Genomic DNA, 26035 nt, shown 5'->3' on the forward strand with positions numbered 1-26035 from the left:
GAAGTCGGTGCATCTTTAAATCAACAAAGACCGAGCTGTCCATTAAATCAACGGATATGTCCCCTTGATACCGCAGCTCAGTTTTCATCGCTTAAAGTAACGTGATCATACAGTTGAGAGTATTTGATCATACTTGTTTCGTTTAATATTAATGAAACATTTTTTCAGACCCCAATTAAAAGGGTGTGTAATTCCTAAATTGTGTGTCATGTTGTTGTCACGCGTTTCCTGTTTAACGCGCGTTACAGTCTGGGATTTGTAGTTCGTTCAGTTTATCTCTCTATAACGATGAACAGAATAATATTCTCAACAAACTACAACCGCTCCATATTTGCACATGCGTACTGCTTACTACGACAAAAGCGCATCCTGCAGGATCCCCGGACCCCTGCAGAAGTGCAGATTTGGCATTGGATTTCGCCGGACACGTAAAGAAACGGTAATGCTTCATCTTTTAACTGGACTTTTGTGGTTGTATGCGCTTTGACTCAACTGAAAGCCCCGGGGAAAACTTGTTCCATGTTAATTGCAGATGAAAAAACACATTTATAGATTTATCTGCGTGACCGTTAAGAATTCGGCCCTAGCTGCTACTCAATGCTAAAACTCAATATATTATAAATCCATGTCATTGCGTCCGCTACATAACTTAATCAATATGTATTAAGTGGTAGAGAAGTTGAAATAAAAATATACTCCTTATTCCTCCCTTAGCCTAAGTTTTACAGTCGTTGCTTTTATCGTGATAAAGTTTGTCAGTTAACATAAGGTCAACTATAACTCATGAGTGCAAGTTTATTAAGTTTAGTTCAGCAGCAGATTCAAACTGGACAAAATCACCAGTCCCAACTTTGTTTCACTGTTCTTGCTTTAGTCTAATTGTGAGTTTTTATCTCTTTTGTTTCAGAAAACTTCATTTTAAAAATGGGAGGTTTGTTATGTACCAGCTTTTAATGATAAATCCATTATCATGAAATCAGAACACAGTATAAGTTGAAATGATTGAACTATGTTCTCTTTTTCCTAGAGCATATAAATAACTTTCCGCCCCTGCCCAAGTTTATGAGAATTAAATCATGCTTTTATCAGAATATTGAAGAGGAAATTCCTTCACCTCATCAGCAGCTTGTGCGCCGAGTCTACACGCTTTGGATGAGTATGTTGTACACTTTGTTTTTATATTTTGTATTTTTGATACAGTTTCTAATGCAGAAACATGTAACATATACTAATATTTTTCCTTCTTTACAGTGTATTCAGCCACTCTTTGCATCAATGTAATTTCTTGTATTGCTTGGTGGGCTGGTGGTGGAAGTGCCACGAACTTTGGCTTCTCTTTACTTTGGGTCCTTCTGTTCAGCCCGTGCAGTTATACTTGTTGGTTCAGACCACTGTACAAAGCCTTCAGGTTAGTACATACAACACAAATGCCATGCAATGTTTACAAAATACTACAGGGTCCCTTTTATGCTTATTAAACAAAATACAGAAAACGTGTATATGTATCTTCAAAGCCAAATACTTATGACTATTTTGTTGTTCTATTTTCAGGGCAGATAGCTCTTTCAACTTCATGGCCTTCTTTTTCATCTTCTTCCTTCAATGTGTGTTGGCTCTTATTCAGACTTTAGGCATCTCTGGTTGGGGAACATGGTAAGTTTCAGAACATATATTTGCTCCTTTTAACAAAAGTGATTTCAGTTAATCTAGCTGAATGAGAGTACTCCTTTAATACATATAATTACTTTTAGCAATAACATATTTTGGCAAATCTGACAGGTGCTACATCACTATATATACTTGTTTTTGTTTTTAATGTGAATAATCCTCTAATTTGCATCCATTTTCTGTTCAAAGTTAAACAAGTGTAAATTGGCTAATTTATTAATCTTAATTAGAATTTCGTGTAATGATAGCCCACAACTGGACTAGACTTTGCTTGCATACCTTCACATGGGAATGCTGTATATTAGGAACATTAATTGAGCTTGGTCATGCTCTTTTGCAGAGTTTTGTCTTTTATGCACTTAACTGCATTCTGCTGTTTTACCTGCTGCTGTTGCATATTATAATCTTGTTCTGTGTTTCACTTTCACTAACCTGTTCACTTCATTTCATCTGATTCCACCTGAAATAAAGCGGCTGGATTGCAACAGTGATGTTTTTCAGCTATAATGTGGGCTCTGCTATTGTGATGCTCATCACCACACTGCTCTTCACGCTGGTGACTGCTTTAATGGCACTGGTGCTCATCAAGGTGAGTGAGCCGCTTAAACTCGTATGCACAAACTAGAGAAGCACAATTATGCCACAGGCAAATGTAATGACTCCTCAATTCTATAATTTTAACATCTTATTGTCTTGCTGATGTGGCTTATGAAAAAAAAACAAAAAAACAACAACAACAAAAAATAACTATTTAAACCAATCCCTGAAATGTAAAGGTGCACTATGGAACTTAGTTAGTGCACCCTCCACTCTATTTATCATGCATTTATTCAATTACATGTGTTTTTATTGACAAAAAGACCTTTTTAGGAATGGATTCTTACTATGGATGTATCTGACCTGCTTGTCTCCATGAAGTTTTATGCCATAATGTGGAACATTTGAGGCAAAGTAGTAACATTTTGATGAGGAAGTGACTCTCTATCAGAAAAAAATCACAAAGTGCACCTTACATTAAAATACCATATTTATAAATGAAAAGAAATTGAACCATCTTTAGAATCTGGACATATTGCCACAGTGTTTTTACCTTATACGACACTCTCTTCAACAGACCCATGTATTCATTTAAATTATTTCCTCTGAATGCTTAGGTTCACCGGCTGTACCGTGGCGGGGGTGGGAGCATGCAGCGCGCCCAGGAGGAGTGGGCCACAGGGATGTGGAAGAGTGCCCCGGTGAGAGAAGCTGGCTTTAATGCTGTGGCCCAAACGGCACAGGGCCCCACTCTGCCACAGTACCCTGCTGCTGTGCCCAGTTACCCTGACAACAGCCAGTGGTGATAGCTCTGGGTATCCTCTAGAGGGAGACAAACTGTTGGGGTGAGCCAAACAGCATTTAATGAGAGTCTTAAAATGCCAAATGAATTTCTGACTGAATATAGTACAAAGTTTTTATCAGAGTTTTGCAGAGTATGCAAAAGGTTACAAGATATATATGCCATTCCATATCTTATTTGTTTACATATAAGTTAGTGATGTGAATTGAAGTGAATACATTGACAGTAATGTACTTACAAAAAGACTTAAAGAAGACATGTAAAGTCCACCAGACACTACAGGATAAATTGCCCGAATTATGACCGATTTGCTTCTCCCCGACTTTGGGTAGGCGTGACTGATTTGAGCGGAGTAACGGACACAGAAGCGCAAGATACATTCTCAGGAAATGGCAAAAATAATTTAAAGACAACTTTATTACTCACTTCTCTTGTTGTTTAAATGCAGCATTCTCATCCATGTTATCCATTAGAATGTGTCCTCTACAAGTAATGTTACCCTGTCCACAAAATGGCCTTACTAATCAAGTTTGAAACATAGTTTGAGAAGTAAAAAAGCTAGATTAGTTGTTCACGTGTGTCTGTGTACATCCAAGCAGGATCAGGGTGAAGCTACTGCAGATCAGAGATAGTGACTTCTTCCTGTGTCATTTATTGCCAGCCTTCTGTACATTAAAAAACATGTATCTTCATTTATCATTTAAGACTGAAAAATTCTGTAGTGTGTGGCGGGCTTAACAGAGTAGTTTGAGTTAAGGGATTTTTTGGGGGCTTGTGCCTTATGAACATTTTATATAGGAAATACAAATCTGGCAGACCTGCATGCTGGACACTATAGTACAAATACAGAGTTTGACTTAAAATCGGACTTAAAACTGCACGACAATTATCTTGTTTTTGTGTGTACATTGCCAGGAGTTTATTTTTGATACCACGCTTAATATAGCTTTGCTTGAAAGCCTTAATATTGCAACTTTTGCATGAGATAAATATTATTTGACTTAAGCTTTTTGTTGAATTTAGCTAACCACATGCTTCAATGAAGCAAAGTGTTGATGCATTTTGGTGCCATAACATTTTGCATTGCCTTCTGTAGGGGAGTGGGGAGTGACCCCTGCCTCAGTATTTCTCATGTGTGTGCTTCTGTGGTTGGTCATGGCACTGTTTGTTTAGTGGTCAGGGCCTTGTAGTGAGCGCTCCTTATCAGGGCTGCAGCCTCTTTCCACACTGCACTGAGTTGCATGCGGCTGTGGGCGTGGGGCTGAACAATTCAATTCCCAGCCTTCTGTCAACACCAGACACACAAACAACTGGATTTTTTGAAGGATAACGAATCTACTCACTGATAAAGACCCTGTGACAAACTGAATATGATTCTTCAAATAACATTTCTCTTTCTTGACTAACAACAGGCTTCAAATGTTCTATTTTATTTTTTCACAGAGTTGGCCATCAGCCAACATGTTAATAAAATGAATACATTTTTTCTGGAAATGTGCCTGCACCAAAACCATTGTTATGTGCCATTTATGGCAAACTACCTGGATTTAATACACCTTTGTGAAAATAACATGTTACAATAAGTAAACATTTCAATAAATATTCTGAATTTATTTCATAGTTGTTTATTGTAAAAAATTAAACAATGTACAAAAATAAAGTCTGGTTATTCCTACAAGAGTAGTAGCTGAGTAGTTGAGATGTAGTCTTGGCAGTGTTTACAATAGAAGTTTGTCACATCGAAAACATTCTTGAAGTAAATATGTTCATGTTGATTTTTATATAAAAAAAATTGAAAACTTTTCAACCATTTCAATGGTTTGTAAATTGAGTTTTTTTTAACAGTTCAGACAATTAGAACCTCCCCATATTTAAATCTGTTTTTTTTTTTAGTGCACCATTACACAGCTTACTTCCCCAAAGGTTCCCTGCAAATTATTGACATGAGCTGTGAAATGCACAAAATGAAATGCACAGTGGTTAAAGTGTTACTAGCGAGGCCTTTGTTACAAAACTTCATTGCAAAAATAAATAGATAAAATGTATTAAACTGTACATACTATATACAAGAAATGTATCCACAATATGTTTATAAAATGTAATCAGTTTTATGACTGATCCCAAGCTGCTAAACTGTGGGAGCATATTAGCATAGCAATGTTGATAGGTAGCATCCTTGTACTACAAACTGGATTGAAAAGATCAATGGTTTTACTGATAACAAATTAACTTTGTGAGTAGAATAACCTGCCAAACATTATTTGCTGAGATTTAATTCAATGGTACCACAAAATATGAGTTTTACATAGTCAGTGCTTGCAAAGTTACAAATTTTATGCTCAAGCCATCCAGATATTAACTGGTTAATGAATTACTTTTTACTTGTTAATTGAATTTGCCATTAAATTGGTCATCATGAATACACTAAAGGTCTAAATAGGTTTTAGATTTCACATTTATCTAGAAAACTGTGCAGGTACCCTGTAATTAGTGCACATTAGTCTGCAGCCTTAGTTTGAATTATACACTACCTCGGCTGTATCAAATTTCCGACTCATCATTTATGTATCCCAGACCATTCAGACTTGAAATGTTGGCGAGGGAGGTGATGCGGTGCACACCGTTCTGTTTGAAGTCCACGGTGCAGTGATTATTATTGGAAATGCATGGTGTTCCCGGCACTGGTCCCAGCAGCTTTGTTTCCGAATCCCTGTTTTGGATGGGCACGTACTCTGGGGGCTGTCTCTTCGCCTCGTTTTGACTAGATGTCTGTGTAATTTTGAGGCACTTCAAATGTCCTCGCACCCAAATATACAAGATAACGCCTATCAGTGAAAGACACAGCAAAGACAGCAGCGTCACGGCCACCTCTAAGCTGGACATTTTTCCATATTCTTTTTGATTTCCAGGAGTTAGTGGTTCAACAATCCCAATTTCTGGTGTAGTAGTACTCAAAAATTTATCAAAATCAGTAGTCTTCTTATTAGCAGGAGTAGTAGCTTGTCCAGTGTCTACGCCTCTTTGTAAATTATAAACTGCCATTGTTCGGTTGTATGTCCTGCCGTTAATAAACTCCATAGAGTCACAAATATAAAGACCGGTATCTGATTCAGAGGTGTCCAAAATGAGCAGGCCGCCACTATAAATGTAGTATTTCCCATTGGAGTGAAGTGGTTGATGGTTGAATTGCCAATGGACTTGTGCCAAATTGGAGTGAAGCTCACAAGACAGTCGTACATTGTTTCCTGGTGTAAGAGCAACATCTGTCGCTGCAACAGGATCTAAAAAAAGATAGTAAGTATGATAGTATGATAGAAAAACTTCACATGCTTGTATTTCAACTTTCAACAGAAATTTCAGTACTCTGTGCCTACTATGCATGTTATTTATATTTTTTCAACCTTTTGCCATTCAGACTAAGTCTGAGAGCCATAATGCAGTCCTAAGGCAGAAATTAATAGAAACCTCTGACCAATTATAACAGAATGTGTAAACTAAGTTCTCAAACAATTTTCTTAGATCTAGTTACATTTTCCAATAAAATATTTTATTATATTATTTTATATAATAAAATAATATTTTATATATTATATTATATTAAAATAACACTTGCCATGTACTTTGTCTAAAAAGAAACTTCATAGCTACAATTACCTGGCTTAGGGCACTTTGAGACATCACCCTCCTTCAGACTTTGTATCACAGTAGTTGATATGGAGGAGGGTTTGCTGAGAGAGGAGCAGTGCCCAGTGGAGAAGTCCCAGGCACAGTAAGGGTCCCGCGCCAGGATACAGTCCACACACGACTCGTATCGGCTGCAGTTACTGAGTGGCATCTGCACAGCGCTAAACTCCGAGCCTGCATATAGCTGGCCCTAAATGAAAAAGAAATATAATGGTGATGACTAAAACTATGATTTAATGTACTGCCATTTTCTTTAGCCGATAAAAAATAAAGCAAAGGATGAGGTCAAAAAGGGATGTGGTCAAAAACTGAAACCATATACCAACATCCAAGGAGCAAGACTTACTTACCGAAACCAAAACAGTGTAAGTGAAAAGGCTAAGACAAAAGCAAAATAAAAATTTGTAAATGCAGCCTTATACTAACCACAAGCTATATGGACACGAATCAACAGGAAAATGCCATAGTTTTACAAATGCTTTAATGTAGCCATCACATTTTTGCCTCATGATACTCTCTCAAATGCTTACAACTAATTATTAAATTTACCTGTCCCAGATCATAATGTTTTGGCTGATAATCAGCTACTTTTAAAGAAAATCGCAAGAGTAGCCCTTACAGAGCTGGATGAGAGGCGCAGGATGTTGATGGCATCATGGTTTTCAAACACTTGAATTTCTTCAATGATGAACATCTCCCCACCATAGTTTACAGCCTTCTGGATGTACCCATTTTCTGTGAAGAAAAATCAGAAATGCATTAGCAAAAATTGTGCTTTTGTCAGTGAATCTATGAACTTGCTTTAAAGTATATTCTCACTCCAACAGCAAGATGTTAGAACTATACTTTACTGAGAAGCTTGTTAAAACCTTTGAGAATATTACAGTCAATTCAGAAACTTTATTTTGTAGACATATTACTATTGGTAATTGTAATACTTCCCATTAGTTAAATAATACTCACCAGTGCCAATAAACATGATGTCATAGGTTTGTCCATCCAGGGCCTGAACTCGGTCCACAACGATCCGACTGAGCAGGGCTCCTCTCTTCACCAGCAGCGGCTCTCCAGTGATGGGCCTAACTGCATCGTCCATTAGGGGGCGATCTCTGATGAACTGAAGAGTTTTATCAGGAAGGTCCAGGGAGCGGTTCAAGCCCATTTTACGGGCCACATTATTGATACACTAGAACACACAGATCATTTAAAAAAGTAAATATAATCAATGGTGTAACTACATTGTAGCAATTAGGAGTGCACACAATATTGCAAATTGTAGTAATATGTAATAATATGTTCTAATACTTAGGACTGAAGTTGTTTGCTTTAGTTAACTGTTGTTGCGTATTTTTTCTGATGCACAATGACGGAAATAGTAATTGACTCACCCCTCCTGGTCTGGGGACAGGTACTTCTCCCGTGTACATCACCCACTTCACATGGGACGTCTCCACAGCAACAGGTGTCTTAAACTTTCCCTCAGTGAAAATGTGTCGGATGTCAGAAACCTTGTATGCACACACAGCTGACACCTGTGATAAGCCCCTAAGGAAAATAAAATTACATGACGTTCACTTTTGACTCTACATTTGTGTAAATTTTCTTAGACGTACGACTGTGGAGTGAAGACTGTGTAGAAGAGACTCTCTCTCCAGTCTTTGTGTTTGAGCAGAAACACATCCTGGACTATAGGGGGCAGACTTGGTTCAGGGAGGGCACAGTCCAGACGAGCTTTTACAAAGGATGTCCACTTCCTCTGCAGTGTTCTTTGGCCCCCCATATCACCCTAACAAGACAGTTTAAAACATTACTTAATCTTGTATGTACCCATCATGGTAAATGTCCGTCTAAACTTGGGGTTACTTTGCAGACACGGGCAACTCGGGACACCGCTACTTTACTGTAGAAATCATACTCCATGGCATTTTCACTGAAGAACAAATAGACTTTATCATCATCACCATCTGGACTGTCCACACTCTCTTCCACAAAGTCCATGTAGACAAAGTTTGGTTCTGAAAAGATATCAAGAAATCAATATATGAGAGGTACATTAAAAGGACAAATACATTATCTGTATGAATTTCAACTACACTAATCAGACATAAAATTTTGACCATGGGAGTAAAAATCAATCAATTCTGAAGTAAATCAGATTTGTCACTTCAGAATTGCACATGTCTGTGGCTGAGATAGAAGGAAGCAATAGGTAAACATGTAAGGTAAAACTCTGTGATCAGTTCTAATACAAAGATGTCAAACTATGCATTGCATTTTGTGCATCCATATACGACCATGTGCGTCATGTAACACACTCACCACTGAGCCAGGAGCTCTTGAACTCAGTGCGGAGGGCCACGTTTGAGCTGCGTAGAACCACCGGCTCTGAGCCCAAAAAATTGATGGATGTGGCAGAATACAGGTCATTTCCTGTTGAACAAAGGATGAGGGTAAATTCCTGGAAATGCATTTTTCATATTGTGTTGGAGAAATATCAGATGGATATGCTTACTTCTTAGATAAACAGTTTGTGTCTAATTAGTTTTTAGTGCCATTGAACAATAGAGAAAATTGTCTTTCTGTCGTAACGGTGCGGATAGGACCAAAGGATGCAGACCAGAGCAGTTTTAACAGTGTTTATTTACAGCGGTGAAAATGCAGTCTTTAACCAGGTCACAAGAGCAGGTACAGGAACCGGGGAGCGGGAGACGGGTCAGGCGGGTGCGGTGCAGGTAGAGGCGGGCAGGACAGGACCAGAACGGGGATAGAAGCAGGTGCGGTACCAGGGCGGGCGGAGCAGACGAAGACCAGAGCGGGGAGCGGGCGACAAACCAGAGACCAGGACCGGACAGGAGACGAGACGAGCAGGAGACGAGACGAGCAGGAGACGAGACGAGCAGGAGACGAGACGAGCCGGAGACGAGACGAGCAGGAGGCGATACCGGGACTGGAACGTGACGGCAGGAGCTGGGCGAGTGGAGGCAGGAATCTGGAGGGTGCATAAATCCAAATGAGCATTTGCAGGAGAGTACCAAATAACAAAGCTAGCTAGAAACATTCACGTTTACACGCGGACGGTCTGGCACCGAGTGTAGACTGCCAAGCCTTCTTGTACTCAGCAGCAGGTGGTGGTGATTAGGCTGATGCACCCCAGGTGTGCACGGGAGGAGTCAGGCACTCCACCCAGCTCCAGACACACAGGTAGGGGAGGGGGAGAGAGCACGGGAGGACAGGGAAACTGACATCATGACAGTACCCCCCCCCTAAGGTCCACCTCCTGGTGGACCCCCAGGCTTGTCAGGATGAGCGCGGTGGAAGTCTCTCACCATGTCGGGGTCCAGAATGCGTGCCCTGGGCACCCAGGATCGCTCCTCCGGACCGTAACCCTCCCAATCGACGAGGTACTGGAGGCCCCTACCACGGCGACGAACGTCAATCAGGCGGCGGACGGTGAACGCCGGGTGGCCGTCAATGACTCGGGCGGGCGGTGGGGGATCGGCCGGAGGGCACAGGTCGCTGGTCCGGACTGGTTTAACCTGGGAGACGTGAAAGGTCGGATGAATCCGGAGAGACGGGGGTAACTGGAGGCGCACCGCCGATGGATTTATGATCCTCATGATCTTAAACGGTCCCAGGAATCGGGGGGACAGCTTACGGGAGTCCGTCTTCAGCGGGACCGTCTTGGCGGAGAGCCAAACCATCTGGCCAGGTTGGTATACGGGCGCCGGGACACGGTGGCGATCGGCCGTCGCCTTAGTGCGCGCTCCAGCCCGAAGAAGGGCCGCCCTGGCCTTCTTCCAGATCCGGCGACAGCGCTGGAGATGGCGCTGAACAGACGGGACGGCGAGGTCCCTCTCCTCCGTGGGAAAGAGAGGGGGTTGATATCCCAGCGATGCCTCGAAGGGGGACATACCAGTGGCGGAACTCACGAGGGAGTTGTGAGCGTACTCTATCCAGGGTAGGTGAGTACTCCAGGTCGCGGGGTTGGCGGAGGCTGTGCACCGTAGGGCCGACTCCAGGTCTTGGTTGGCCCGCTCCGTCTGCCCATTAGATTGTGGATGGAACCCGGACGTGAGGCTAACCGTGGCCCCCAAACTGTCGCAGAAAGACCGCCATACCTGAGAGGTGAATTGGGTCCCTCTGTCGGACACGATGTCCACCGGGATGCCGTGGAGTCGGAAGACATGACTGGTCAGCTGGTCGGCAGTTTCTTTGGCTGTGGGGAGCTTAGGCAGGGCAACGAAATGGGCGGCCTTGGAGAAGCGGTCCACAATGGTGAGAACCACCGTGTTCCCCTGGGAAGGGGGAAGGCCCGTCACGAAGTCCAAGGCGATGTGGGACCAAGGGCGACGAGGAACTGGGAGAGGATGCAAGAGACCAGAAGGGGGTGAGTGGGAGGCCTTGGCCCGAGCACATACCTGGCAGGCGGCGACATAAGCCCGGGTGTCTGTGTCCATCGTGGGCCACCAGAAGCGTCTCCTGAGGAGGGAGAGAGAGCGACCGGCACCAGGATGGCAGGCGAAACGGGAGGCATGGACCCACTGGAGCACCTGAGACCGGACAGAATCGGGAACAAACAGTTTATCTGGAGGGCCGTTACCTGGGTCGGGGTCGTTGGTCTGGGCCTCTCGGACGGTGTCCTCGATATCCCAATGGACCGCGGCCACCACACACGAGGAGGGGATAATTGTTTCTGCGGTGACCGGGCTATCCTCCAGGGCGAACTGGCGGGAGAGGGCATCTGGTTTGACGTTCCGAGATCCGGGGCGGTAGGTGAGGAGAAAGTTGAAGCGGCTGAAGAAGAGGGACCAACGAGCTTGACGGGGATTGAGGCGCCTGGCGGACTGGATGTACTCCAAGTTTTTATGGTCGGTCCAGACGATGAATGGTTGCTCCGCCCCTTCGAGCCAGTGGCGCCACTCCTCCAAGGCCAGCTTTACGGCAAGGAGCTCCCGATCCCCCACATCATAATTGACCTCGGCCGAGGACAATCGCCGGGAAAAGAAGGCGCAGGGACAGAGGCGGTTGTGGGGGTCGAACCTCTGCGAAAGCACGGCCCCCACTCCCGAGTCGGAGGCGTCGACCTCCACGATGAATTGCCGTGAAGGGTCGGGCTGGTGCAGGATGGGAGCGGAGGTAAATAGTCTCTTAAGCTTCTCGAAGGCTGTCTGCGCCTCAGGAGACCAGGCAAACGGCAAAGCAGGAGAGGTGAGTTTAGTTAAGGGCGAGATAACCCTACTAAAATCCCGGATGAAACGTCTATAAAAATTGGCAAAGCCGATAAATCTCTGGAGCTGTCTCCGGCTGGTAGGAACGGGCCACTCAGTGACAGCCTGGATCTTCTCAGGGTCAGCTCTTACTTGGCCCCGCCCCACAATGAAGCCCAAAAAGCTGACCTCCTCTGCGTGAAACTCGCATTTCTCAGCTTTCACGAACAGTTTATTCTCGAGGAGGCGCTGGAGAACCTGGCGAACGTGCTGATGATGCTCCTGGGGGGACCGCGAGAAAATCAAGATGTCATCCAAGTAAACAAAGACGAATCGGTTAAGGAAATCACGGAGCACATCGTTGATGAGGGCTTGGAATACGGCAGGGGCGTTGGTGAGACCGAAGGGCATAACCAAGTATTCGAAATGTCCCAGGGGTGTCTTGAAGGCCGTCTTCCATTCGTCTCCCTCCCTGATGCGCACCAGGTGGTACGCATTCCGCAAATCCAACTTTGAGAAGATGGTCGCACCGTGGAGGGGCGTAAATGCCGAGTCCAGTAAGGGAAGCGGGTATTTATTCTTTACGGTTATATTGTTCAGACCCCGGTAATCAATGCAAGGCCGCAGGGATTTGTCCTTCTTAGCCACAAAGAAGAACCCCGCTCCCACGGGTGAAGTGGACGGGCGGATGATTCCGGCAGCCAGGGACCCACGGATATAGTCCTCCATTGACTCGCGTTCAGGTTTAGACAGGTTATATAGCCTGCTAGATGGTAGTGGGGCACCCGGCAGGAGGTCAATGGCGCAGTCATATGGACGGTGGGGCGGTAAAGAGAGGGCCTTGCTCTTGCTAAAAACCTCCCCCAGGTCGTGATATTCAGCAGGCACCGAGGACAGATTGGGGGTGTCTGGGGACGGATCAGCGACAGGAACAGACCTCCCGGCCGGAGGGAGGGCGGACCGAAGGCACTTGGCGTGGCAATCGGGACTCCAGCCCGAAACTCCGCCCCTGGCCCAATCGAAAACAGGGTTGTGGGCGCGTAGCCAGGGGTAACCAAGGACCAGAGGAGAAGCGGAGGAGGACAGGACATGAAACTGACGGTTCTCTTGGTGGTTGCCGGACAGAATCACGGTGACAGGTTCTGTGATGTGAGTGATGTGCCCCAGAAAACGTCCATTGAGCCCCTGGGCATTTAAGGGGCGTTCGAGGGGCTCCAGGTAGACCCCGAGCTGCTCCGCGACTTGGGCATCAATAAAGTCCCTCTCAGCCCCGGAGTCGATAAGGGCGGAAACGCATAAGGTCTCTGTGCGAACGCACAGGGTGGCGCTGAGCCGCAGTCTATTAGAAGAGTCCAGGATGTGTTGCTCGCCCACCAGTACTCCCAGTGCTACTGGTGGGCCCCCCCTTTTGGCCGAACTGGGCAAGTGACCACATAATGTCCGCGCTCACCGCAGTAGAGGCAAGCCCCGGCCAGACGACGCCTCCGTTGACGCTCCTCGGTCGACACAAGGGTCCTGTCGAGTTGCATGGGCTCATCCGGCGGGGGCGGGGCAGCGCGTGGCTCCGGCGGGACCGGTGACCGGCGTCTCTCTCGGCGACGAGCCCGTAGGCGGTTGTCTATACGGTGAGTGAGGGAGATGAGGGTCCGCAGGTCGGGGGGTTCGTCCCGGGAAACCAATTCATCTTTCAAAGTCTCGTTCAGGCCCCGCACAAACACAGCCCGCAGCGCGCTGTCCGTCCAGTCCAGCTCCGCCGCATGTGTCCAGAATTCAATGGAATAATCCGCTACCGTCCTGGAGCCCTGGCTGAGAGTCAATAACCGGGAGGCAGCATTGTCCTGGTAGTGCGGGTGGTCAAACACCAGCTTAAACGTGGACACAAATTCATTAAAATCCAGGCTATCCACAGACGTCTTCATTAGGCGCGCCTCTGCCCACTGGAGAGCTCTGCCCCGGAGTAATCCACATATATATCGGATCTTGGTGGCCCCCGAGCTGAAACGAGAAGGGCATTGCTGGAACATGAACTCGCACTGGAACAGGAATCCGCGACAGAGGTGAGGTTGTCCAGCATACGGCTCCGGATCCGTGCCTCTCGGCTCCGGGAGGCATGGTGGCGCTCCAGCTGCAGCAGGCGGGGTGACGAGGAGCGCGGCCACCTGGTGGTTAAGCTGTGCCACCTGCTGGGACAATGTCTGATTTAGCTCCAATAGAGTTCGAATGGATTGTTCGTGCTGACCCAGCACCGCCTCGGGGTGAGAGTGCGTGAGGCGGCGCGTCTGGTCCGGATCTGAGCCTGCTTGGTCCATAGTGGCCAGACCGTTCTGTCGTAACGGTGCGGATAGGACCAAAGGATGCAGACCAGAGCAGTTTTAACAGTGTTTATTTACAGCGGTGAAAATGCAGTCTTTAACCAGGTCACAAGAGCAGGTACAGGAACCGGGGAGCGGGAGACGGGTCAGGCGGGTGCGGTGCAGGTAGAGGCGGGCAGGACAGGACCAGAACGGGGATAGAAGCAGGTGCGGTACCAGGGCGGGCGGAGCAGACGAAGACCAGAGCGGGGAGCGGGCGACAAACCAGAGACCAGGACCGGACAGGAGACGAGACGAGCAGGAGACGAGACGAGCAGGAGACGAGACGAGCAGGAGACGAGACGAGCCGGAGACGAGACGAGCAGGAGGCGATACCGGGACTGGAACGTGACGGCAGGAGCTGGGCGAGTGGAGGCAGGAATCTGGAGGGTGCATAAATCCAAATGAGCATTTGCAGGAGAGTACCAAATAACAAAGCTAGCTAGAAACATTCACGTTTACACGCGGACGGTCTGGCACCGAGTGTAGACTGCCAAGCCTTCTTGTACTCAGCAGCAGGTGGTGGTGATTAGGCTGATGCACCCCAGGTGTGCACGGGAGGAGTCAGGCACTCCACCCAGCTCCAGACACACAGGTAGGGGAGGGGGAGAGAGCACGGGAGGACAGGGAAACTGACATCATGACACTTTCATGTAGTACATTTATTTTAGATTAAGCTTTGAGACTGAGGGCTAAAAGCTATAAAAGTCCGGTTGAGTGATATGTGGCTGCTGTCTTCATGACTTTATTCATGCAGTGTTCACTACAATGTCAGCACAAACCTGGCTCAGACACTCACCGACCATGAGGGAGGAGTATCTCTGAAAGGGATCAAAAGGACACTTCCCCTTCCCCTCCTCCTGCATCCCCTGCAGCCTCAGCTGTCCGCGCTCAAACGACTGTCGGAAACACAGGAAACAAAGGCTTTAAAAACAGAGAAAACTGAGCCGGGCAGGAGATGTGGACTTTAACTGAGTCAGAGCCAAGGCCTGTTCTCAGAGTTGGAGCCAGATAACTTCAAATGTAGAGAGGCTGTGCAGGTTTTGTGTTGGGAAGCATTATGCAAAATGAATGTGATGTCAGAATTTATTCTCCAAGAAACAGACTATATATGGAAATACGTTGAAACTTTCACAATTTTATACTTTTTGCAATCAAATAGATATTGGTCTAGTGTGATAATCTTCCATCAACCAGATATTTACACTGTTTCACATGAAATGATCTGTGCATGTCCAGAGTTGTATTTTATATTGTTTGTCAACAAGACAGCACATGATGCACAAATCATATTTTCTTTAACATTAAATATACACCATGTAAGTTTTGTAATAGTGATGTTTCCATGGAGATATTATTGCTTTGCCTTGAATGTTGCGCAGTATGACATTAAACATATTTATCTCTGGAGACAAGCATGTGACACGACTCTAATTGAATAATGCAAGATAGATCAGTTCAATGCCACATTATGGAACACTCCAGGCAAAGCTATAACATCTCCATAAGGACATGCAGGTGGTGGACCGCACACTTGTTACATGTTGCATCTTTAAGTCCTTTGCTTGAGTCTGAGTTTAGTCTTTGTTGAGATTTCATTGGTTGTCACAGTTACTCTTGACTAGTAAAAACATGATTTGTCTAATGGCTATGCATGCCTTTATAAATCATGAAGCTGGTTGATATGGTTTTTGGATATGAAAACATATCTTAGTTTTATTTTAACAAGGTGCCATCTTTTACTCACCATAAAGTCACAGGTGGGGCTGAATGCGTTGGTACCACACACGTACATTGTTGTGTCATTTATTCGATGCAGAATTCGAATGTAGTTTCGACATTCCACCTACAAGGTCAATGCTGTGTTAGTTTGGCCGCAACAACTCAAACAAAAATACAGATACATGTCCTGGTATGGCTGAAGACCAGAGCTCTGAGGGTTAGTTATGAGGACCGCTTCTCATGTCTTTATTTGGGTTTAAACAGAGCTGTGAGTGAGGCACTTCAAAGAGAATCAAAAACAGCATGATATAAATCATTCAAAACTCTGTGGATTTAAGCAGAAATGGGTAGTCTGGTGGCAAGATACCCTAAAGTTTTTACATGAATCACACTTTTTGGAATATTTTTTTTGCAACATTACTTTCTTGTACTGGGCAATACAATTCTGTTTAATAATATTCAACAATAAGCCTCAGAACCTAAGATGAATTTTCACAATAATCTCCTGGGAGAAATACATGAGATGGCCACATTTTTCTATTTAAGTTCCCTTTTTGTCTCTACCCATTCCTCTTGTAAATGTAAGTGTAAGTTAGCACTGGTCTCTTTTGATCAATGTAGATTTTCAATAAGATTTTATAGTTCCTTCTGAACAAATAAATAGGTTTTTCAGGTCCATAATTTAAAGACTGCAAATGAATCCCAATACTTAGTTAGCTCCTAGTTTGGACATATCTGAACATGTAAATAACGTCTTCTAACCTTCAGCTCCCAAACACTGGAGATCTGATTACATGAGAGGGTGAGTCTGATTGAGTTATCCTATCCCTACAGGTAAAAGTAAAGCGTGTGATAGGCTCAGGTTTTTAAAAACAAACCTCAGCTTGTTTTCCCTTGTAGGTGCACTCCCTCTGCTTCTCCTCTGTCACTCTCCAATACACCTGCAACAACATCAGCACAGTCATGTCAAAGCACGCAGGGGCAGTGTTGCAACCAGCGTGACAGACAAACGTACGGTGCTAGCGTGTCAGCGCTGTATGGGACAAAAGAAGTACAAGGTTTAAATGAGGCAGGCAGCTTTAAGACTAAACTAAAGCTCAAAATATCACACTTCAAGTTTTAAGCAACTATACAACTTGTATTATTAATTATTTTGGGGGCAATTTTAATTTTGACTATGCAAAGTAACAAAAAACACTAAGTCATTCAGAAATATCTAAAAGTAAAAACTTATTGAATGGCCTTTAGTTATGTAGGCTACCTAAATATTTACTGAAAAATATTAATATATCAAGCAACACTCATCCATTTGTAATTGCCCACCTCTGACATAAAATATCCAGAATTATCCACTTATCGTGGATAACATGAGAATATTTAGTTCTATTTGCCTATAACACATTATACAGCCTTTACGTACCGCTGACTTTTTGACAGAGATGTCGCTCATGTCCAGTGCATAAATGGCTTCTCTGGCTCCCAGCAGCATCATGCCCAGGTCCTCCTGGATCAGCATTGTGGAGTAGTTAAAGACACCACCCTCTTTAAACAATTTGAGGTCATCTGAAGAGAACAACAATCACTATTTTAGTATTTTGTAATAATGTATTACTTTGAAAATGCAGTGTATGGGCTGAAGTCACCGGTGGCCCATATAGGGAAATCAATGATGTAACTTTTATGGTGGAGGATCCACCACCTGCTTGTTTCCATAGAGGTGTTATTTCTTTTCCAACAATGTTCCACAGTATGGCACTAAACTAAACAAACTAGACAAGTGGGTGGCATCACCAGGCCAGATCTGTGGAAAGCTGAGTAAGAATCTTTTTCAAGGTATTTCAATAAAAAATACATAATTGAAGAAATGCAAGGCATGCTAGTTTAATGCCAGACTGTGGAACATTCTAAGTAAAGCAATAACATCTCCATGAAGACAGGCAGTTGACAGATCCACTACCAAGTTATTTAAAATTAAAGTTTTAAGCTGCCTGAATGCCTCTGCACTGTACTGGCGTCACGGTGCTCTGCCTGGTGAGCCACAGAGTACACTCAACTTTACCAAAGACATTACAAGGTGCATGGATGTGCTTGTGACTTACTGCTGTAGGGGACTGTCTTTCGTGGGGTGCAGTATTGAGCGTTGGGTGAACACAAGGACAGACAGAGCAATAATCCACAGACAGTAATCAGAGCTGGGAGTAGAGACATGTTCAGAGTCCAGAGAGCCCTCACTCCAGCTCCTCCACAATGGGACCCACTCAGAATCAGTTCATAGTCCAAGGTCCAAATACTATAATACTGTCCTGGACATGTGCCACTGTGCCACGTTTCATTTTTGTTTATGAAAGAAATATATATCCTAAACGAGTTATGTTGGTGTTAGTCGCCAGTGCAGTGCTATGGGGCAACTGATGTCCACTGTTGCAGGTAAAGAAGCCATCTTTCAGCTAAAGGGGGGAGGTGAGGGAGGATGCAGTATTCATGGTGGTCCACTTCTCTGAAATGAAAGACTGAAGATTAGTGATCAAGATACCATAGAGACTAGACAGAGAAAAAGATAAAATTTATAGCATCAAATTTAGAGATACAGTATCTAAGCTCTGTTATGCCTCTATAACAGATTATAATGGTAAATTGCTAATATAAAATACAATAGAGTAATAAATATGTAATAATAAGACAGTACAAAGTGTAATTTTACACAGATGATAAAGCCAGCAAAAAACATTCATGTTGTCGGATCAGTTAGGTTGGTCTCCTCTCATTCAAAATGTGTTTGTCTTTGCTAAAGGTTAAGCAATGTATGTACAGAGCTTTTAGTTTTTTTATGTTGTGGATGTTGAATATGCATGAAGCTTTATAATTCTTGCAAATATACTGCATGTATTTACCAAAAGTATTTCAATCAGGTACATTCTCTAATAAATTAGTTGGTTCATAAACTGACATGAAATTTGAATCAGTTAATTACTTAATAATCACCAGTCACATCTGACACATTTTCACATTCCATTCAAAACAATCTTAACCTCATAGTAACATAACAATAGTCTAGTCTCAAGTTGCAGTGCTTCATTTACAGGAAACTGATATAAGTGAATTTGTGCACCCCGGTCTCTCCCTCTTCCTCTCCAGCTCCTTCCTGTCCTCCTCCCTGATATCGCCTCTTTCCTCTCTACACAGCGGGGTTCACCCTATACTGGGACAGCTCAGGTTTGGGCATGCATGAAAATCACAACACCACTTCACAGCTGTAGTGCTATACCTCTGGGATCCCCTCTAAATACAGACCTACCTACTTGTTTGGCAAGTTTGTTGACTAACTGAACAGCAAGGCCTCATTCAAAATTCATCAAGGCTCCTTTTTCCCAGAATAAACCACCACGATAAACTCCTATTCTCTGTACGCGCTTCAACAACAATGTGTTGGGTTTTTTTTTACTTTTCTAGGCTTGCTGAAAAAAAGATATTCTGTTTGAAACACACTACAAAGTCTATGCTTGTTGACTGAAAATGACAGACTCCAAATTTACTCAGGAGACTCTAGCACCCCTGTGTTGTCTTTTTACATCAAACTACCTGCTCACACCTTGTAGTTACTTGACGCAGGAGGGCGAGTTGCAGCACGTATAGGGGCCGCATGTGTGTTGTCAAAAACACTATGTCGTGCCCAGTTTTTTCCCAATGGCTGTGACAAAAAGGGAGGGACCACTATAGCTTCACACTACACTTGGAGTTGTTTTTTTTCTTTTCCCACAGTGTGACAAATGCCTTGAATGCTGCAGACAGAAAGGTATGACTATAATAACAGAAGTCACACAGCAGTTGTCTTTGTTTACCTAGAGTGAAGCTCTATAATGTGTGGAGTATAGGCAAGGCAGAGCTGTTTGTTCAATGGTTAACAGTACAAGTTTACATATACACTGAATGGACCTATTGTGTTTTGTGGATACTGATGTTAAGATATGTATTTCTGTTTCAAGCTTCAGTGATAAATTAATAATTGCCGGAAAAAATAGGTATGGTCACAAAAACCTCTAAAGATTCAAAGAAGAAAGTCAGGTATCCTCAATGGATCTTGTAAGTTAAACTGGTGGCTTACCAAGTGCTCTTCCAGATAGTGGGAAATGCAGGAGATCATAAAGAAAAACTAAACATTTGTTTACAATATAAGTTCACACAACACACTAATGATTCAATGATCAGAGAAAATTTAAATAACCTTTAATGACATCTTATCAAAATAGGTTGAGCTACAGAATGTATTGCTCATCATTAAATAGCTTTTATTTGACACAGCACCGTCACAACTTCTTAACAAGAGGGGTTGTAGCTGTGTTTTGGTTTCTATGCTGTAAATCCTCCATCTTCCCTGGTTCCTTTGTCTAATTGATTCATCAGGAAGGACCCTCCCATGGACTGCCTGACCTCTTCTATTATGAAACAACAAACTGTTATCAACTGCGTGCTTTAACTTTAAGCCTGACTAACATCAATAACATCTTGTATCAGGACTTAACTCATTGGGTCACAGGCTTAACGTCTTTCCTATAGGGAGCTGACTGAGATCATGTGGTTCTGTCCTTGGCTGTATCTTTGTTTCTTTGGCACCTCACACAGTGGCCATGTCGATAACAAAGCCGCCTGTTTAAAAGGGCGTGTAGTTATGAACAGTGGCGTTTAACCCAGTTGTGGTGTTTGTTAAAAGGGGATCAATGTTGTTACCAGTAAAGCAAGCAAAACCTGCTTAAGGATAACCTATTACACCGTACAGGAAATACTGCCTTTGTGAGAAATTACAGAGAAGTGCTAAGATTACGTCATATAAATTTGATACTACCCTGCTTTGGTTCTATGATGATGTGGCCTTTAAATACTGGGAAATTGGGCAACATTGGAAAAAAGAGCTTTAGTCATATTAAAAGTTATAGTCAGTGATGATGAGGTAGTAATAAGGGGAAAATATACATAAACTTTCATTATGGTATCAGGGTAGGTCATTTGTTGGAACCAAATTGTAATGGCAAGACAAACAAAACATCAACTTTTGGTCAATAAACATTCATGTGTATTTTTTAAGATTATAGACGTAAATAATACAGAACACAGCAGTCTACGGATTGTATAAACCATCCCCATCACTTGCTGGCCTGAAAATGTATGTGTAGGCTGCATGTGTGTGTTTATGTGCGAGTTCAGAGGTTGGCACATGTTCTAATATAACAACACACTGGAGCAGCCCTGTGGCACTATCACAACTACTTCAAGCACTTCACTATTTTTAGACATCTTGAACTTGGCTGGTAGTTTTACTATGGACTTCAATTACTATTAAAACTGCATAACTTTTTTCTTATTTCTTCCTGCGGGATTAGAGAAGCTATAATATTTGTGTATTTATTTCTATCAAGTCAATGAAAACAAGAGGGAAGTAAATATGCACAAAACAAAGAATACCATTTACCAAGTTTGAAAAGTGAGAAGGAAAAAAACTGAATCCCACCCGTCAATAGTAAAATGTAATTTTCTGAAATTAACTGCATGATAAAACACTAGCAGCTCAATTAATGACAAATGTGACCAGTGAGAGATAGTGAACTGTTTATTTCCTGCAAACATAACCGCAAATATACCAGTCTGGGTTTGTAGAATTGAAATCCCCTCCAAAACAGCAGTCGATACATGCTGGTTCATGTAGCTCCATTGTCCTCTCTGAGTCAGAACAAATTGCATCCAAAAGGTGTGTGAACAGTCAGTCAGCTGAGAGTGCGTAGGATCACTTTGTGGGTTTGTATTTGTAACACTGTGGGGACTGAAATCTGTAGGTTGGCTCATTTTATGGAGAGACTCGCCTTCCCTCGTAAAGTAAACCCTTTTTTATTAGACTTATAACATGATGTAAAGTTCAGATAGGAGTTAAATAGGTTGAGGTTAGGATTTAGGTTAAGGTTTAGCAAATATTCACTAAGGTTAATGTAAGGACCAGTCTCCATAAATGTAAGTTAATGTCCCCAAGAAGCATGAAACCCAACATATGCATGTGTATGTGTGTAAACATACATTTAGAAGTAATATGGGTGTGTTAGTATTTTCCTCTTTTTTTCGCTGTAACTGATTAACCCTGAGGCTGGACTGACTGTTGTAAATTTATAAAACAGGTGGAATAACTGGCTCTTTGTTGGCACTACATCTCTTAAACATTGCTACATCATTTGAGTATAATCCTGAATACAAATCAGACTGCAATCTGACAACTGTAAAAACTGCAGTACTACTGCATGTGAACCTTGTATTAATTCAGTGGTTCATATTTCACTCAAATGTGTTTAAAATATACACTATGAAAATCTTGGGGTTGAAATATGAATTGTAAATCTTATCACAGATGCAAAAGAAAAAATACAAATATTTCTTAAACTTTTTAGCAATTATCTGTGTCCTTTGCAGAGCTCAAAATAACACACTTTGATTTGGGTTATTATTATGTAGAAACTGCTAACTCTGTAGTTTAGACCTCTACAAACACAATCTAAATGCACATGGTTCTTAGTATGTTTGTTTTCTCTCTATACTTTTACAAAATCATCATGTTTTTGCAATATTTGCTCTAAATTGTTCAGCCCTATATTGTCTATTGTCTGAAATCTGAGCAGTTCATTGGCATTGCAGCGCTGATCTATTGCTCCATCGTTCGGGCCCAAACAGGAAAGTGCAGGCTGTGGGCGGGTGCTCACCCCTGACACTCCTGTTGTTGTCAGTGGAAAACAAAGCCCAGTTCTGCACCAGGTTAGACAGACATTGTGCTAAAAAAGTGAGCTACTGCAAACCACCATTTGGAATAGTTGTTCAGGCCTGTTATTTTCGTTATTACGTACAATGCAATTACCTGAAAACAATACTTTGAACATGCAAACTGTGCAGTTTTAGAGCCAAGGGCACTATAAATCAGATCTACTATAATAGCTTGCTTTTTATACTCTGGTCCAATCAGGGTTGCCACTTGCCACATCTGCCCTTCTTGTGCTCTGCATCCTTTTCTCTTATACCAATTTACATTCACTACAATTTAGGCTGCAGGATATGAAAAAGAGATGCATTGTTGTGCTGCAATAACAATATTATTGCAATATTTCAATGTACTATTTGATACAAACATTAAATTCCACTAAACTTTAAAGTGCGTAAATTTCCATTGAAAATGAATAAATTAGCCCTGAATTACACAGCAAACATGCGTCAAAATAAAAAAAAAAACTGCTTTCAAAGTAGCAAATACTTTTACACTATTGTGGAAAGTGCGAGTAGGGGTACATTAGTGGTGACAGCTGTATTAATGGTAGTAACAGTAAGTGTTTGTAGAAGTAGTTATTTTTACTTGGATACAGTATTTTGAGCTATTTAATTCTCTCTCCTAAATATAACACAAACAACCCCAGATCTACTGGCCTTTGCCTTTGATACATACAATGAACAGCTAAAACTGTTTTATTGCCCAACTTGTCTGACGAATCACAGCTCTGATTAATAGGACCACTTCATTGCTTGTCAGCTAAGATGTAATTGATGACACATGTCAAGTTCAGAGTAAACTTGGACAAACCCAGTGCTCAGTAACACACACTTGGGCAAGTCCAAGCAGGAATCAATAAAATATAGAAAGATTCTACCAACCTGAAGACCTAACTACCGGTAGTTTTCTCACAGAGGCAATATTATAAGATGAATTAGATAAAGTTTATTATTCTTAATCAGTTTTAACAGTCTGTGTTTTTAGATATATAATGATTATCTAAATTTCTAGACTATTCTGATGAAAATATTCAGTCAATATTATGGCCATTCATCAGAAAAATACTAAAACATACCTGCAAATGTTAAGGTTCAAATATCCCCCCAAAAGTAAATAAAATCAACCTCTAAAGTGCAGGAATATCACTGTCTACCCTTAATGAAAAAACCCCAAAACAAAACACAGTATTTGCACTCCTTTTAAATACTTTTTTGTTGGAAATTATTTTAATTTTACATACCAATTATTGCATAACTATAGTGATACAGGAGCAGTTCAATATTAAAAAAAAAAAATCAAGATCGAAACTCGGTCATTTAAAATCATCATTAATATGGATGAGTCATTTCAATCGAGATCCACAGCCAATCGTCTGTCACAAAAAGCATGTGGTTTGAAGCAGAGAAATGTAACCTGTTTTAATCAAATATATAGGCCCTTTCCATCGCTTCCAACTTAAAAAGACAAGCACATTTCTAGGGACTATTAAGTATTTGACATAAAGCTGTAGTAAAGTAATTCTGAATCTAAAAGGTTATATATTTTGGCTTGTTCCTTCTGAAATCTTCATAACAAATCATCTGCCTCCTAGTGTGCAGTGATTTGCATATTTAATTTGGCATAAGGTTTATGCCAGATGGGGCCAGCACAAAAAGTAGGCCACGCCTCTTGACAAACATTGTTGTTTTTTTTAGGTATGGCTGACATTGATTTATGCATCTCTGTGTTCATTGTTTAAAAAAAAATCTTATTTATCTGATTTATGTAGGCTTGGGAATAGCACAAATATGGCAAATGTGGGTGGATTGGCAGTCAATCAAAATATGCTGTTTGACGAACTGAATTAAGTTACAACATAACATAGGACAAAGTTAAGTAGCTAAATAAATTGACTGTTTGTTTATGAATGTCAAGTGATTTAACAGCATTCAGTTTTTTTTAAAAGTCCTTATATCCACTAATGCTCTAAGTATCATCAAAGAGTTAAGAAATTATGGTGTACATTCTATCTGTCTCCACCACCTTTTGCCCCATAACCCCAGAGTATGTGAGGCATGTCCCAGTAGTGTGACCCTCGTGTGAGCAGTGACAGTTAAAATTGGGCAATCCCTCGGGACAAGCGCACACCTCTGCTGCTCCTATGCTTCAAATGCTTTGCTGCTGCTCTGCTGCTCTGAACCAGGGTCCTGTCATGAGCAGAAATTCTCACCATTCACTGCACTTAAATCCACGAGTATCACGTTTAACCCCATGGTTCAAGTGAAGCTCTCCATGGGCTTAAAATACACTAGTGCACACTACCCTTTTAGATGTTTAGTTTTGTTGTGAGGACAGGGCGCCTATAATCAGCTTTGAGGGAATGGTGCACAGAAAACAAAAACTGTTACAAGAACAGTTTAAAATGATTGCCTGACTGCCTTATTAACAAATCAATAAATTAGTAGTAGTCCTTGTGAAAGTAACCTACTGACACAAAAGCTTCCAACATTTCAGCAGTAACAAAACATTAAAATACGATAATGCTTATATCTAGAGTGCTTTTTAAGAGCAATTCCAAGACGCTGTACTGTTAATATAGTTAATAAATAATATATAGTTAATAAATAATATATACAGGCTATTTATTACATCATAGCTCATTGGGGGATCATATAGGGATTATCAATGAAAGTCAAACAGGTAGGTTACTGCTACATCAACCTATGAAATACAACTAATGGATTGATTACATAGACTGCATCTATAAGGCTACAGTATGTGTTTTTTTGTGATACAATAAAACACCTGCACACTTTTCTGAAAACGGTTGTGTTTACCTGTTTCCCAGTGTGTTGAGTCCATCTTTCAGACAGCAGCACATGGCTCTGGAAGTGACTCTAGTCTAGAAGTACATTTGCATCCTACAACTGTTCCTAAACAGTGCTATCACTGCTCTGTGCTCTGATTATTAGTCGAGGATATCCCATAATCCAAAGCAGAGAATTCACAGAACACTTTTCTGTCGCGGCACAAGATTCACAAATTCACACAAAACGAGTCGGGGAAAAAAAGCTACCGACCTTTTAATTTTAGAGACACGTTCAAAGTCAGTTAGGTACAGTTTTAGTACTCACCAAGAAGTTATAGTAGTAGTCCAAAAGAAAGAGTTTAGCTCAAAGTCCGTGTCTCGTGTCCACCTGCGCCGCGGTGCGCGGTGCACTGTGTGCGCCAGGAGCTCTGCACAACAGAGGCAGCGCCCGCTCACGTGACTGTAGAGTTGCACCTTTCTTTAAAT

The 26035-nt window shown here is 42.4% G+C and overlaps 2 protein-coding genes across 2 annotated transcripts; one reads left to right on the top strand and one right to left on the bottom strand.

Moving 5' to 3' along the window:
* Nucleotides 1-380: 380 nt before the first annotated feature.
* Nucleotides 381-4618, top strand: scamp4 (secretory carrier membrane protein 4). The gene is made up of 7 exons (XM_033965700.2): nt 381-439; nt 908-931; nt 1028-1156; nt 1252-1408; nt 1552-1653; nt 2140-2257; nt 2823-4618. Exons 2-7 carry the CDS (start codon nt 925-927, stop codon nt 3009-3011), a joined length of 702 nt encoding a protein of 233 aa, XP_033821591.1. The 5' UTR covers nt 381-439; nt 908-924; the 3' UTR covers nt 3012-4618.
* si:ch211-129c21.1 (uncharacterized protein LOC563087 homolog) lies at nt 4612-26005 on the bottom strand. Its single transcript, XM_033965697.2, has 14 exons — nt 25875-26005; nt 18071-18468; nt 17392-17534; nt 16850-16912; nt 15997-16095; nt 15049-15148; nt 9011-9121; nt 8555-8706; nt 8305-8477; nt 8080-8236; nt 7655-7877; nt 7311-7426; nt 6662-6881; nt 4612-6288 (listed from the first exon to the last, which is right to left on the bottom strand). Exons 2-14 carry the CDS (start codon nt 18177-18179, stop codon nt 5549-5551), a joined length of 2406 nt encoding a protein of 801 aa, XP_033821588.1. The 5' UTR covers nt 18180-18468; nt 25875-26005; the 3' UTR covers nt 4612-5548.
* Between the last annotated feature and the right edge of the window lie 30 nt (nt 26006-26035).

This window comes from Periophthalmus magnuspinnatus, chromosome 4 (genome assembly GCF_009829125.3).
Source record: "Periophthalmus magnuspinnatus isolate fPerMag1 chromosome 4, fPerMag1.2.pri, whole genome shotgun sequence".
Lineage (NCBI taxonomy): Eukaryota > Metazoa > Chordata > Actinopteri > Gobiiformes > Gobiidae > Periophthalmus > Periophthalmus magnuspinnatus.

What these genes read in the sequence shown, in the direction of transcription:
- si:ch211-129c21.1 (XM_033965697.2), bottom strand. Translation starts at nt 18,179, where the DNA reads ATGTCTCTACTCCCAGCTCTGATTACTGTCTGTGGATTATTGCTCTGT. An exon ending in ACAAGGGAAAACAAGCTGAG is followed by an intron (nt 16,096 to 16,849) that starts GTTTGTTTTTAA and finishes TTGACCTTGTAG; the next exon opens with GTGGAATGTCGAAACTACAT. An exon ending in ATACTCCTCCCTCATGGTCG is followed by an intron (nt 9,122 to 15,048) that starts GTGAGTGTCTGA and finishes TTTGTTCAACAG; the next exon opens with GAAATGACCTGTATTCTGCC.
- scamp4 (XM_033965700.2), top strand. An exon ending in CCACTGTACAAAGCCTTCAG is followed by an intron (nt 1,409 to 1,551) that starts GTTAGTACATAC and finishes TTCTATTTTCAG; the next exon opens with GGCAGATAGCTCTTTCAACT. An exon ending in TGGCACTGGTGCTCATCAAG is followed by an intron (nt 2,258 to 2,822) that starts GTGAGTGAGCCG and finishes CTGAATGCTTAG; the next exon opens with GTTCACCGGCTGTACCGTGG.